Below are 12,629 nucleotides of genomic sequence, written 5' to 3' on the forward strand. Positions count from 1 at the left end.
TTCAATTCTCAAGACTCCTAAGACTGTGCACAGTCTCTGTGTGATTGTTGCAGTACAACAAAGCCAAGCTGAACAGCAGAAAATGCCAGAAAGGAGTGCAGAGACTGAGTGATTTTTTATTTCCCCTCTGCAGGGAATCACCTCCCTGCACTCACAAAGCCCTTCGGGTTCATAAACCTGAATCCCTTCCCAAAGAGGAACAACTAAAGTCTACTCCAAACATATCTCTGAGGTTAATAAATAATCATACTACTACCACCTGCTAATTTCATATCCCTGGGATAGCTAGCCACAGGAGTTATAAATTAAATTTTATCTTCTAAGGGAGAATAAACTTTCATCTACCAGAGAGTAGCAGCCAAAGTTACCACGCTGTAAAATGCCCTGAATAGGGATATGTTCAAACTTTCTCTTTCCACACAATAAAGATTCAGTGGGTGAGGACGACAAAAAAAAAAAAACACAACTAAAAAAAACACAAACAAACCAGAATGTGAGCTCCTACTTGGGAAGCTCACAAACATAAACAAGAGAACAGATGTTTTAGTCTGTTTTGTGCAAGGTGGTAATGGAAGATCAGTCATCCATGCATCAAACAAGTGCTCTGCTGTCTGTGTGTGTGACAGCACCACAGCTCCTCCTGAGAAAGCCTCCAAAGATGAATCCTGGAGGCACAATCAGCTGAGGAATGCTTGGTTTAAGATGTGATTAACAAAACCTCCTGGCAGTAGCACTGCTATCTTTTGGAATTCCAGAAGTAATTATAGGTAAAAAGAAATTCCTAGACCAAAAAAAAATAAAATAAAATTAGGCGTGGACAGGATCCAATGCAAAGTGTTAAGTGGACACTGAGTTATGACTTTGGCTTCTATTTTGAACTTGGTTACCTGTGAAGTTCAGCATTAATTTACCAACTAAATCTTGCTCCAGCTGCTGCCCCAGAACAGCAATATTGCTCAAAGATTGGGCATTCTGCTGTTGAGTCAGAAGAGAGACTGCCTGGGAATACAATCATCAGATCTAAAGAGCTACTTGATGGGAATTACATTCTTAGTTTAAAAAGCGAAAGCCACTCCGATATTAGGAAATAACAGCCAGAGTTCTGTGACAGATACAAGCTCTGCATCAAATTAAAGCAGTCAGTAGTTCTAGGACTACTAGGAATAAAGTAATAGATCTTCACAAAAATAAAAGAATATGTAGTAGAAAAGAAGTGGGAGACTTCAAAACATCCCTTAAGCAGTTTTTGGAAAGAAATGATGCTCCTGGCACTTGGATGCTGCAGGAGGACATACTTTGTAGAGATGAGATGATGGAGGAGCTAAAAGAGGGGTGTTACATACAACCATCAGCAGCTCAGTTCAGGGAGAAAATAATTCCAGGGAGAAAAAACAGCAATTCCATTATCAAAAAAATGTCAAGTTACTAGTTATTAAACCTGTTACCCAGCAGATTCCCTCAGTAAATTGTTCATTTTGTATACTATTTCCGTGGAATAAGTAATATTTTAATATTAGGGTACTTTACCTTAGAAGTAAACAATTTAAGGTTAGAGATTCAAACCATTTGAATTAATGCATGTCCTAAATAAAGAGTCACCTTTTTTTTTAAGCTCTTGATTTGGCTAAAAACGAAGTATTTTATATATAGGATCACAGAATGGTTTGGAATGAGAGGGATGTTAAAGCTCATCTCATTCCAACCCTGTGCTATGGGCAGGGACACCTTCCACTAGACCAGGTTGCTCAGAGCTCCATCCAACCTGGCCTTGGACACTTCCAGGGATGGGCCATCAACAATTTCTCTGAGCAACTTGTGCCAGGGCTTCACCACCCTCACAGGGAAGAATTTCTTCCTAATATTGAACCTAAACTTGCCCTCTGTCAGTTTAAAGCCAGCACCCCTTGTCTTGTCACTCCATGACTTGTACAAAGTCCCTCACCCGCTCTCTTGGAGCCCCTTTAGGTACTGGAAGGCTGCCAAAACATCCAGCTGAAATGTATCCAGCTCCAGCCTGTCACAAACACTTTGAGGCCAAATAAAATTGCCCAGTATTCCCCATTCACTGCTCCAACATAAAGTTCCAAACAGGAACACTTTTTCCAAGGAGAACTTTGTCTCTTCCTTCATCAGTGTACCTTGTACCCCCAAGGAACAGCTCCAGATGGTGGGGGAAATCCACATGGATTACACCTTGGTGAAAAATCCTGGCCATCAGCTGCCACGACAGGAACAAGAGTGAAATGTATATAAACAGAACATCCCAAACCAAGAGGGTGTTTGCTCAAAATCTGGTAAGATTGTCTGCAAATGAACACCTGAAACAGTAACCAGGCAGTTACCAAGAGACCTCAGGTGGGAAAGAAGAATCAGCTTAAAAATCAAGTGTAAAAAGCACTAACGTTTCTAACAGTGAGAAGAGAGCAGTGGAAACCTGGTGTGACATCAGAAAGGTGCTCTCTGGCACCCCAAGCTCTGCTGAGGCCTGAGGGGGAATCCTCCCCTGCACTCCTGGCACGGGCTGGGAGCACAGGGAGCAACATGGATAGGCTGCTCTTGGGGTGTCACCTCCTGTTAGAGGCACAGAGGGGAGCATGGACCTGCAAACTCAGGGTGGGGAGCTGCTGTAGGGGGGTGTTCAGGTATCTGAAGGTTTTGTAAGGGTGTAGCAGTCATTAATCTGTGATATTGCTGTTATTAATCCTGCATGGATAGTTCATGGGCTAACAGTTAATTACAAGCCATCAATAAATCACCAACCACTTCAACCCTAACTTGATTTAAGCCACGAGCTGTTTACTCCTCCAAGCAGCACATGCACTCCCTTCAGTGTTTTCTGCTTCACACTGATACGTGGCCTTCAGCTAAACTTAACTATTTTTATTTTTCTTCTTTTATTCTCTTTTTCCTTCAACTGAGGGCCCCCAGGGTATTCAGGAAATCAGTGCCCAAGGTACACAGGTCACGTTTGCTTCAGTTCTCAGACTGATTCCCATCCAACTACTGCAATAACTGCACTCCCCCAAAGCAATGGCTCCAAAACCTGGGCCAAAACAGCTCATGTTTTGGAAAAGCAGATATTAAATCCTTGGCTTAGACAAATGAAAATTGAAGAGGTTTAACATATATGTAGCTTTCTTAAACAAGATGCTCTAATGAGTTTATTCCACTAGATCAGGTTTTTGCTTCGGGAAATTCCAATTAAGCACCATGTGAAAGTTTGGTGTGTTTCTCTCCCTCCAACTGACAAAGTTCAGTGTTGGTTCTTGGTTTTTTCTAGCAAACATTAAAAGGGTGCCATTCATATTTCTTTTTTAAGCAGAGTAAAAAAAATATAGTTCAATTTAATTCTGCATGCTTCACTTCTGTACTGCTGCTGATGACACTTTAATAAATTAGAGGTAATGAAGGATCCTTTCCCGTGTTTTAACTTCACAAATTCTTAAAGCACAGAACACAGGGATGAGATTCTAAACAGACTTGCATAAAACTACAAGATCTGTCAGTGTATAATCAAAGACACAGTCCCAGCAGGCTCACTGATCTGTGACTCAGACCCTGAAATAAAGTACTAATATTCATTAAGTGTACACAGGCTTCTTCTAAACTTATTTTTATTTTATGGATGGGCTCCTAACTTTTGATTTGTCAAAATAATTCTTTTTCTCATTATTCTCCTATCAGGAGGAAAACATTCAGTATTGTGCATAAAGATTTTTAAAATAAACTAAGCTTACAGGAGACGTTATGTCACCTTAGCAACTACTTTTTAGAAGTTACTTACTCTGCAAAAGCTGACTCTGAACATGCACTTAAGAGTTTAAAATAATTTCTAGGCTAGCAACTGGCAACCACATTCTTCTTCATGACAATTTTAGAAAGCCATAAAGACTTTTAAATCTGAAAAAGAGAATTAAAAGGAAAACAGAGCCTTATGTGACAAAAACAGCTTTTCATAGTAAAATTCAAAGTATTTCATTCAAGTGACTAGTAGAAACCAGAGTAACCTAGAATTTCAAGAACAAATACTACAGGGAAAAAAACATAACTGCAGTTAAAAATTCATATAAAAGGCATTTATTTAAATGCAGTTAGCCAGGGGAATAACACCTTACCTGCCACTTACACATCCCCCAATTCCAGCCAACACTGCTCCAATGCCATATTTATTACTCCTCACTTATACTACTCCCCAGTCTTTTTCCAAATTAATGGAATATCTAAATTTTTCCTCCCCAAGTGCTAGGAGGCAAAGCAGTCATCTGTCTCTGTTCAGAAAGTACATTTCCCCATTACTTTGCTGTTTACAGATTCCACCCCTGAAATATGGAATCAAAGAACTGGAAATCCTTCCTTTTCTCCTTAACTCAACCGAGCACAGTAGGAGCCCTTCTCCAATTAACATTTACCCAGCACATTCCACCTCCTCATTCCCTCACCACATCTGAGTCACAACCAGCTCCTCAAGTGACTGGAAATTAACCTACTAAAGCAAAAAAAAAAAAAAAAAAAAATGTCTGAAGTTATATTAATTTGGCAGAGAACTTCACAGCAACCTTCATCTGGGAAACTGGAGAGAATCCCCCAGAAATAAGGGAATTTTATTTAAGCCAGACAAGATCTGGAGAGAGATGCAGTATCTGGTATTGAATCCACTGATGTATTTAAGGGGGGAAAAAAAACACAGGCTTTCACAGAAATAAGTTCTTGGTTTAGATTTATTCTTTAGAGGGCCATAAAGGTTATCAGACCACTCAGAGCCTCTCATCCTTTTTCCAGGAGGGTTGCTCTTCTTCTAGAAGGAAAACTAAAGATCAACTCCTTTCCCTTGAATAATTATGGATTAGGATTCTAAGCAAAAGCAGGACAAAATATTCCTACCCTCCTTATCATGCTGCTTTGTACCTTTATTTCTTCTTCAGAGTGAAAGCCTGGAGGGTAAAATAACCCCCAAATTAGGATCTTATAGATAGGAAGGTTTCTGCCTACCTGGCCTGTTGGGTTTGTGCCACACACAAGTCCTGTCAAACTCCACCTGCTGGATAACCTTAAAAAAAAAGACTTGGAAAAAAAGCTTTAAAAAGGCTTTAAAAAAAAGGGTTTATTCCACCAGTATGGATACACCACTTTATCAGATACTATGATAAAACTGACTGAACTGTGTATTTGATTATATGTTCATCCTTTTCTACCCATCTCTATCTGTGCCAAAATCACGTGGAATCTCTGGGCAGATATTTTTCCCAAACTCCCCATGTTAATGGGCTGTATTTTTAATTAATATCAATTTTTCTTAAGGCATTTACAGACATGCAAAGTTATAGCTCCATGTCCCAGCCAAGGAGGAAATTATACTTCTTGTTTTCAGCCTCTAACACAGAAGAGCAGAAAGTAATGTGTAAATGTAATTTTAAACTAATATTTAAAGGATCACCTTTAGTTATTCAAATCTCAAACACTTCAGAGAGTAACTTTTGACCCGTAATTTCCAACCCACAAAAGCCATAATAATTTAGATATTTTTATTTGCTGGTATTTTAGCTTATAAATACACCTGTCATCATTCTCTACTTTTACAATATGTCATTCTTTATTATGATTTATCATCCTTGAGGAATAACTAAAAAATGAGGGAGGCTGAGATTCACCCAAGACTTGCAAATCACACCTGGAATAGGCTGTGATACAGAAATGCTGGAGGAGATGTTACTTTTGAAAACAGCAATTTAATCAAAAGTTGGGAGAGCATGGATTCATTCAGAAAACCGCTCAAATATTTCTCTAGGAACAAAAAATAAACATTTTACCCCAATGATGCCGTGGCAAAGGCAATACAGAGCCATAAAACCCTGCTGTGTGTACATGATTATCATTTCAGGATGTCACCACTAAATCAGCACAAGTGAAAACCATCTGCAATGAGAAGTTTTATAGAAGCTTCTGGACAATCATTTTCTGGTGGACAACTATTTCTTCCCTCTGGAAATAAGTCCTTCTATTTTTGCCAGATCTCCAAAGGAAACTGTTGCAGAACCTCTCTGGGCTGGTTTTGCCTAAGGAAACAAACAAACAAAAAAAAGGAAGTAAAAAGTAAATATACACTGGGCTGCTTTTAAGTTAAAATGTTTCCTAGAAAGGTTTTAAAGCATCAGTTATTTAAAAAGTCAAACAGAAGATAGTTTAGTTTCACAGTACCTGTGATTCATGGTATTTCCAGCCAATCATGTAGTAGATCTGAAAGGTGGCAGGTACTGAGCCATCAGTGTTTCCATACATTTCTGTTGGGGAAGGAAAGGAGAGAGGAAAGGCACCCAGAGCATCAGGTTTAGGAAACACCGAGTTCTCAGAACATTAGAACTAAGTGTGACACATTCATCATAATGACTCCTGGTGAAAGATTTGGGACAATAAAAATATCTCACACCAGTGCATCAACACAGTTCAAATCCTGTCATTATAATTAAGGTTAAAAATAGCTTATGATAATGGTATTTTGTTCTATACCAAAGTGTTTGGGGTTTTGGGGTTTTTTCCTGGGATTTTTTTTTTTTTTTTAAGCAAAGCTCAGAGAAAAAGCCATAGAAAAGAAGTTTTTTAAAGTCATTTCAGGTGAAGTCATTACCTCTCAAACACTGACCTCGGTAAATTGCAGCAGCTGCCAGCATTGTGTCCCTGTGCAGCAGAGGTTTTCTATTCCAAGAGCAATTACTCTCCCCCATACCTAAAAATACGGTTTAGCTTTAAGGAAAAGAAGATACAGCACATGCCATGAGTGGAGTGTCATGCACTAAGGACAGACTTTTACTAAACCACAGTAAGAATCCTCTGAGTTTCGCTGGAAGGGAGCACATACCACAAATAATTAGGTGAGTTTCTTACCTGTAAGAATCCAGAACTTTTAATTCCCATGCTCTGCAATTTACAGTTTGCCCTGCTAGGAATGATTTCAGATGACTACTTCATCACTGTATTTACAAATACACCTTAGGATATATTGCTATTTTTAATAAGAAATAAGCCAACAATTCTAATCTCCTTAATCACTTACTGCATCTGAATGTTCCTGATGAGGATAAGTTTCGTTCCCATTAAGGAATTACTCCAAGCAGCAGCTGATCCAGGTAAGAAATGCCCTGCTTTGCTCTGTTAAGTAACAACTGGCTGTATATGAGTGACTGCTTTACAATCTGTGAGTGCAATCAGAATATTAACAAAATTGTTACTCAACTGTTTGCTGAATAGCCTGATAATCAGGCTCACAGGAAAAGTTAATATGTGGAATACAGGCTTCTGTCTCCCTTTCAGGGCTTTTCTGCACCTTCTCCTGGACAGGCTCATTCAGAACAGGAATTCAAGTGAGGCAGAAAATTCGTAGCAAAGCTTTGATTTCTGCTTCCCAACACAAATGTGCTGAGAGGCACAATCTCCTGACTCACTGGAGAGCAGGAACAAAGTAATGTTTCCACTGTTATAGTAATTTATTATTTATTTATATTGCTGTAAGAATTTTTTTTTTTATGATGAGGGTGTTAAGGGACTGGCACAGGTTTCACAGAGAGGTGGTGGATGCCCCGTTATCTGAAAACATTCAGGGCCAGGTTGGACGAGGCTCTGAGCAACCTGATCCAGTTCAAGATGTCCCTGCTCGCTGCAAGGGGTTTGCACCAGATGGCCTTTAAAGACCCCTTCCAACCCAGTTGATCTGGAGTTTAGAAACACACAGGGAAACTCCTCTGTGCCTGCACCACTGACACAGAAAACAGTCCTGTCTCCACGGAGAATACACTTGCCTTGCAAGTCTTCCATGACCTCGAACAATCCCGGGTAGTTGACCTGGATTTCATCGGTATCCTGGAAGAATTGAGAAGCTCAGTTTTAGAGCACATCAAGCTAAAGCAGCACCATTATGCCAATCTTCAGAGGTGTTAATGGACTGTTCCCTGCCCATGGCAGAGGGGTTGGAGCTGACTCACCTTTAAAGGTCCCTTCCAACCCAAACCATTCTATGATTCTCTTCATCTGCCTCTCCTGCTCAAGCAATGTATTTCTCAGAAGAATGTACTGTCCTAAAATTTCTAAAAGGTTTTGCTTTGTAGCCCCAATACAACCCAATTTTAATCGAAATGCCATTATTTTCTCCTTGCTTTCACAAGAAACAGCAAGTGTCTAAAGGCTTTTCAGGCAGGTCTAACGTTCTCTGACATTTCTCCAAGAAGACCATCCAAATTCTACCGGGCCAGGAGCCAAAGACACACTTCAGTCGGTCCCATTAATCACCACAAAGCCCACAACAGCAGCAGCCCAAGCCACTTCAGAAGCCCGTTCACCAAAGGTGCACGACACCCAGAAGGAAGCAGCACATTACATCAGCAAAAAAGTGATTTTTCTATCCCAGCAGCTCTGGCTCGCTCAGTGTGGTTGTTCTGTTGTTGGCAATTACCACAGTCAGGGTGTTGAAGCCGGCTCTGGACAGCAGATGTCCCAAATCAGCCACGGCAGTGAAAGGCGACACGTGGGGGGAAAAGCCCCCTTCCCTCTCCAGCTCTGCCAGCTGCAAAGAGCAGCGCAGCTCGTACAGGGTGTCCCCCCCAAACATGGCTCCAATGAACACCCCATCTGGCTTGAGAACCTGGTGGATCTGCAACACAGCAACAGAAACGAGGGTTGACGTTATGTAGTTCTTAGGACTCCTTTTTAATGAACTCCAAAGCAGTCGTTTTAAATAGCTGTTTTAACAGGTCTTTAACACTTGAGTGCATTCTGCCACAGCTTGTGGTAACACTGCAAACAAATCATCTGGCTGAACAGAGACTGTTTTTTATTTAAGAAATAGTAAATCTCCAGAAATGACACTGGGAGGAGGTAAACCTAGAAGGAACTGTGGAAACTGAGAGTAAAACTGTTTTCAGCGGGATACTCCTAAAACAATATCCTCAATTAAGTTACTTCTGAAAACAGGGTAGATCAGGACAGATTCTGCTCACTTTTACTCGGTCAGATGAGAGCAGCAAAAGCATTTTTTAATGCCTTGATTGAAGGAGGCCTGAATTTCCAGTAGTGATCTTCCCACTTCTGGGAGACAACAGAGTAATGCAGCTTTTATTATGTCTACCCCTACTTATTTTTAACTGGCCAGAACAGCCACATCACAACTCAAACACCAAACTCCTTTCTTGTCTCCCAAGTTTTAGTGAGAAGGCCAATAAATTCCTGCTTTTTTCCCTAAGAATTGGCAGTGATCCCTGGTTTAGACATCCAGAAGAGCTCTATTAGATAATGGGGCTAACAAGAGAGTTTCTCCTAAAAATTCCGGCAGTTTTGAAAGAAAAATATTTACAATTGTTTTTTAATTAAGTATTAATCAAACTACCTTTCCTATGCTAGCAAAAAAGCCCTTAATTGACAGGTAAAAATATTAAGCAGTTAAAGGCAGTTTCCATGAGTTAAAGGCAGTGGTACCAGCAGAGGAAACGAGCATCCACGATAAAGGTTGGCCAAGAAATCCAGTTCCCTCCCCTGTGTGGGACATTATATTGTATTTACTGTGGGGGTAAAAATGTTTGACACTCTCTAGAACACTTAAAATTCCAGTGAAAATTATATGTTTCTTTCCAAGTATTTTTCTTTTAGGTACTGAAGGCATTCCAATTTATTATTTCCATAACAGTAGGGCACTCCTATTCCTGCCAGCAGGTCAAGGAACACCACTGGAATGACTGATCAATTTGAAATAAATGAAAAAACAACAAACTGGTTAAAATACTTGCTCCAAGGGTTTGATTTGACTGAAGTTTACACCTGCAGTAAAGAGCTAATCCAAATTTGAACTAATCCAAAATAAGGTGTTGGTGTTTTTTTCCAGATACAGTTTTGGTTTTCTGTCTCAACAAATATTTGCTTTATTTCAAAAGGAAATAGCCTTGCTCTGTATTGCCTCAGGTGACAGGAATTACCACGATCACAGCTGTTGAGAATTTAAAATATTACATAAACATGTTGTTTCAGTTATTTATTCTGAATCGATCTGAGGCAGTAAATTAGCAGCAGTATCAAGTGGTGCTCCTCAAGCTGCCAAAAATACTGCGAAAAAATACTTGTGTGCAACGTGAGCTATTTCTGTGCCTCTTATTTAGAGAGGATCTGGAAATACAGAGTGCTCTCCATGCAAGTGATGGCTTTTAGTATTAAAAAAACCAGTTTCTTACCTCTTTAAAAGCTTTAGGAAGGTCATTCACCCAATGCAAACTGAAATAAGAGAAGCATACATTTTCTGATCATATATTTAATAAAATTGAGGGAATGCACCTGTTTAATTCACTAAGTTCCAGGAGCCAAAGCCACAAACTAGTTTCTCGAGCTGCAACAGTTCTGAAATACCTGCCTAAAAGTGGTATTAAACAAAACCAAAAGCTGGTAAAATAGGGTTGTTTTTTTTCCTTTTAGATTTTTTTGTTAAATTGAGAAGATTCCAGTCCTGGAGACTACTTTATTTAAGTACAGGGAAGGGAGAAACTACAAATGTTTTGAAGGAAAACAAACAAATCAACACGGAAGAAGCACCAGGACAGAAGATTTTCCTAATGCAGGCTCATATTAACTACTCAAGTACATTCCTTACTGCTCTTTAATGGACTATTTATCTTTTTAGGCTTTATTTTCTTTCAGCTACTCTGAAAAGAATGTTATATGACATTTTTAAGAAAGCAAACCAAAATAAATAAATGATTAGTGCATACCTTAAGCTGCTAACAACAAGGTCAAATGTGTTTTCTTTGAAAGGAAGGAATTCCTCATCAGCTACAACCTTGACCGTGGGGATTTCAGTTTCTACAGCGTTTTTCTAATGTTGGGTTAGAAGAGAAACAACACCAGAAACTCACTTCTTCTGCTTTCCTGTATCACAGAATTGAAGCACGTTAATGGCCTTCAAAAAGCCACTTACCAAGGCATTCTCTGCCACATCAACTTGAATAAGTTTTTCAACTGTTTCCTGAAACAAAATTTTAAAAGTCTATTAAGTATTTAAATTGTTTCCTGCGTGGAGGCAAGTCCCTTTTTTATAATAACCTAGAAAGAGTCCTTTCATCTCTTGATAAAAGCTTTATATAAAGCAGAAAGCATTTTCCCCTACCCAACATGGCATTTGCTCTCAGGGAGAACAGGTGAGGCAGAAGAAAAAACACATTCTAGACTTTTCAGGCGTAAGTTTAGCTAAATATAAACCATATATATAAATATAAATATAAACAGCCAAGGAAGCACCTTTAGTTACAGCATGGTTCATGAGGGGGAAACAGTTCATGGCTTAAAAGTTTCCATAATTATGCTTCTCTTTAGCAACTGTGTTGAACAGACTGATCAAAAGACATGTATATTCCTACTCAAAATTAAGAGTTCACTGTCATATAATGGAGAGCTTCCTGGCACTATCATTTGTCAAGTTTTCACTGGCAATAAGTTAAGAATGGCCTGCCAAACACACAGGTATGAAGGGGAGAGGGGGGAAGATTTACCTCAAGACCCAGAAGATTGACTTAAGTTATAAATGAGCCCTATTTGACAATGGAGGGTGCAGATGAACTCACTTCAAACACTTTTAAGGATGAAGAGCCAATACCTTGGTTAAATGTTGCGCTATATAACCTCGTCCAGAGCCAACATCCAAAGCCAGAGGAAACGTCCTAAAGGACAAGATTAGCAATACAATACGCAATCAAGACTTAGGAACATTTTACTGTTTTAGGCTACGTTAAGCTTCACCTGCTAATTCCCAAAGGCCTGGTGAAACTCAGCCCACGGAGCATCCTCCTGCGGGACCGCGGGGAAGGCGCTCCTTGTCCAGCCGTTCTCACCTGGTGATGTCAAACACCCTGTCCGCGATCCTGCCGCCGACCTGCGGGGAGACACCGCGGTAAATTAGGATCAGTTAGGCTGGAAAAGACCCCTGAGACCATCGAGCCCAACCTATGACCCAACACCACCTCGTCAACCAGACCCTGGCACCGAGTGTCGCGTCCAGCCTTTTCCTCAAACACCTCCAGGGATGGGGACTCCACCACCTCCCTGGGCAGCCCATTCCAATGTATAACCACTCTTTCTGTGGAGAAATTCTTCCCGATGTCCAAGCTCAGCCTCCCCTGGCACAGCCTGAGACTGTGCCCTCTCATCTTGTCGCCAGTGCCCCGGGAGCAGAGCCCGACCTCCCCTCGGCTACGCCCTCCCGTCAGGGAGCTGGAGGGAGCGAGAACGTCACCCCCGAGCCTCCTCTTCTCCGGGCTGAGCCCTCCCGGCTCCCTCAGCCTCTCCTCATCAGAGTTGTGCTCCACACCCACCCCGAACCCCCGCAGGGTCCCCTCTCCGGGCACAGCCCCCGCACCTCCTCCCGCAGGTAATCGCACTTGGCGGGCTCGGCCTGCAGCGCCGCCCAGTTCTTCTGCTTCCGCTTCAGCCGCCGGTCGAAGGGGTTCAGCGCCCCCGGGGCGGCCGCGGGCGGAGGAGGCGGAGAGGCGGGCAGAGCCCGGCGCGGCGGGGCCCAGAGCGATCCGCGCCATCCCGCCCTCAGCGCCGGCCGCGACAGACCCCTCATGGCCCCCCCTCCCCTCCCCGCCGCCGCGCATGCGGCCCGGCCC

At 41.4% G+C, this 12,629-nt stretch overlaps 1 protein-coding gene across 2 annotated transcripts; it reads right to left on the bottom strand.

Moving 5' to 3' along the window:
• Nucleotides 1-4,054: 4,054 nt before the first annotated feature.
• Nucleotides 4,055-12,587, bottom strand: NDUFAF5 (NADH:ubiquinone oxidoreductase complex assembly factor 5). 2 transcript variants are annotated; one of them, XM_050314985.1, is made up of 11 exons: nucleotides 12,377-12,587; nucleotides 11,853-11,893; nucleotides 11,618-11,681; nucleotides 10,943-10,990; nucleotides 10,737-10,840; nucleotides 10,206-10,245; nucleotides 8,441-8,638; nucleotides 7,791-7,851; nucleotides 6,638-6,721; nucleotides 6,196-6,278; nucleotides 4,055-6,053 (listed from the first exon to the last, which is right to left on the bottom strand). In XM_050314985.1, exons 1-11 carry the CDS (start codon nucleotides 12,584-12,586, stop codon nucleotides 5,967-5,969), a joined length of 1,020 nt encoding a protein of 339 aa, XP_050170942.1. In that variant the 5' UTR covers nucleotide 12,587; the 3' UTR covers nucleotides 4,055-5,966. The 2 variants fall into 2 exon arrangements, with proteins under 2 accessions (XP_050170942.1, XP_050170941.1); XM_050314984.1 differs by having other exon boundaries at nucleotides 6,623-6,721.
• Between the last annotated feature and the right edge of the window lie 42 nt (nucleotides 12,588-12,629).

The sequence above is a fragment of the Myiozetetes cayanensis genome, unplaced genomic scaffold (assembly GCF_022539395.1).
Source record: "Myiozetetes cayanensis isolate MyiCay16 unplaced genomic scaffold, myiCay2020 scf2-11, whole genome shotgun sequence".
In the NCBI taxonomy this organism is placed as follows: domain Eukaryota; kingdom Metazoa; phylum Chordata; class Aves; order Passeriformes; family Tyrannidae; genus Myiozetetes; species Myiozetetes cayanensis.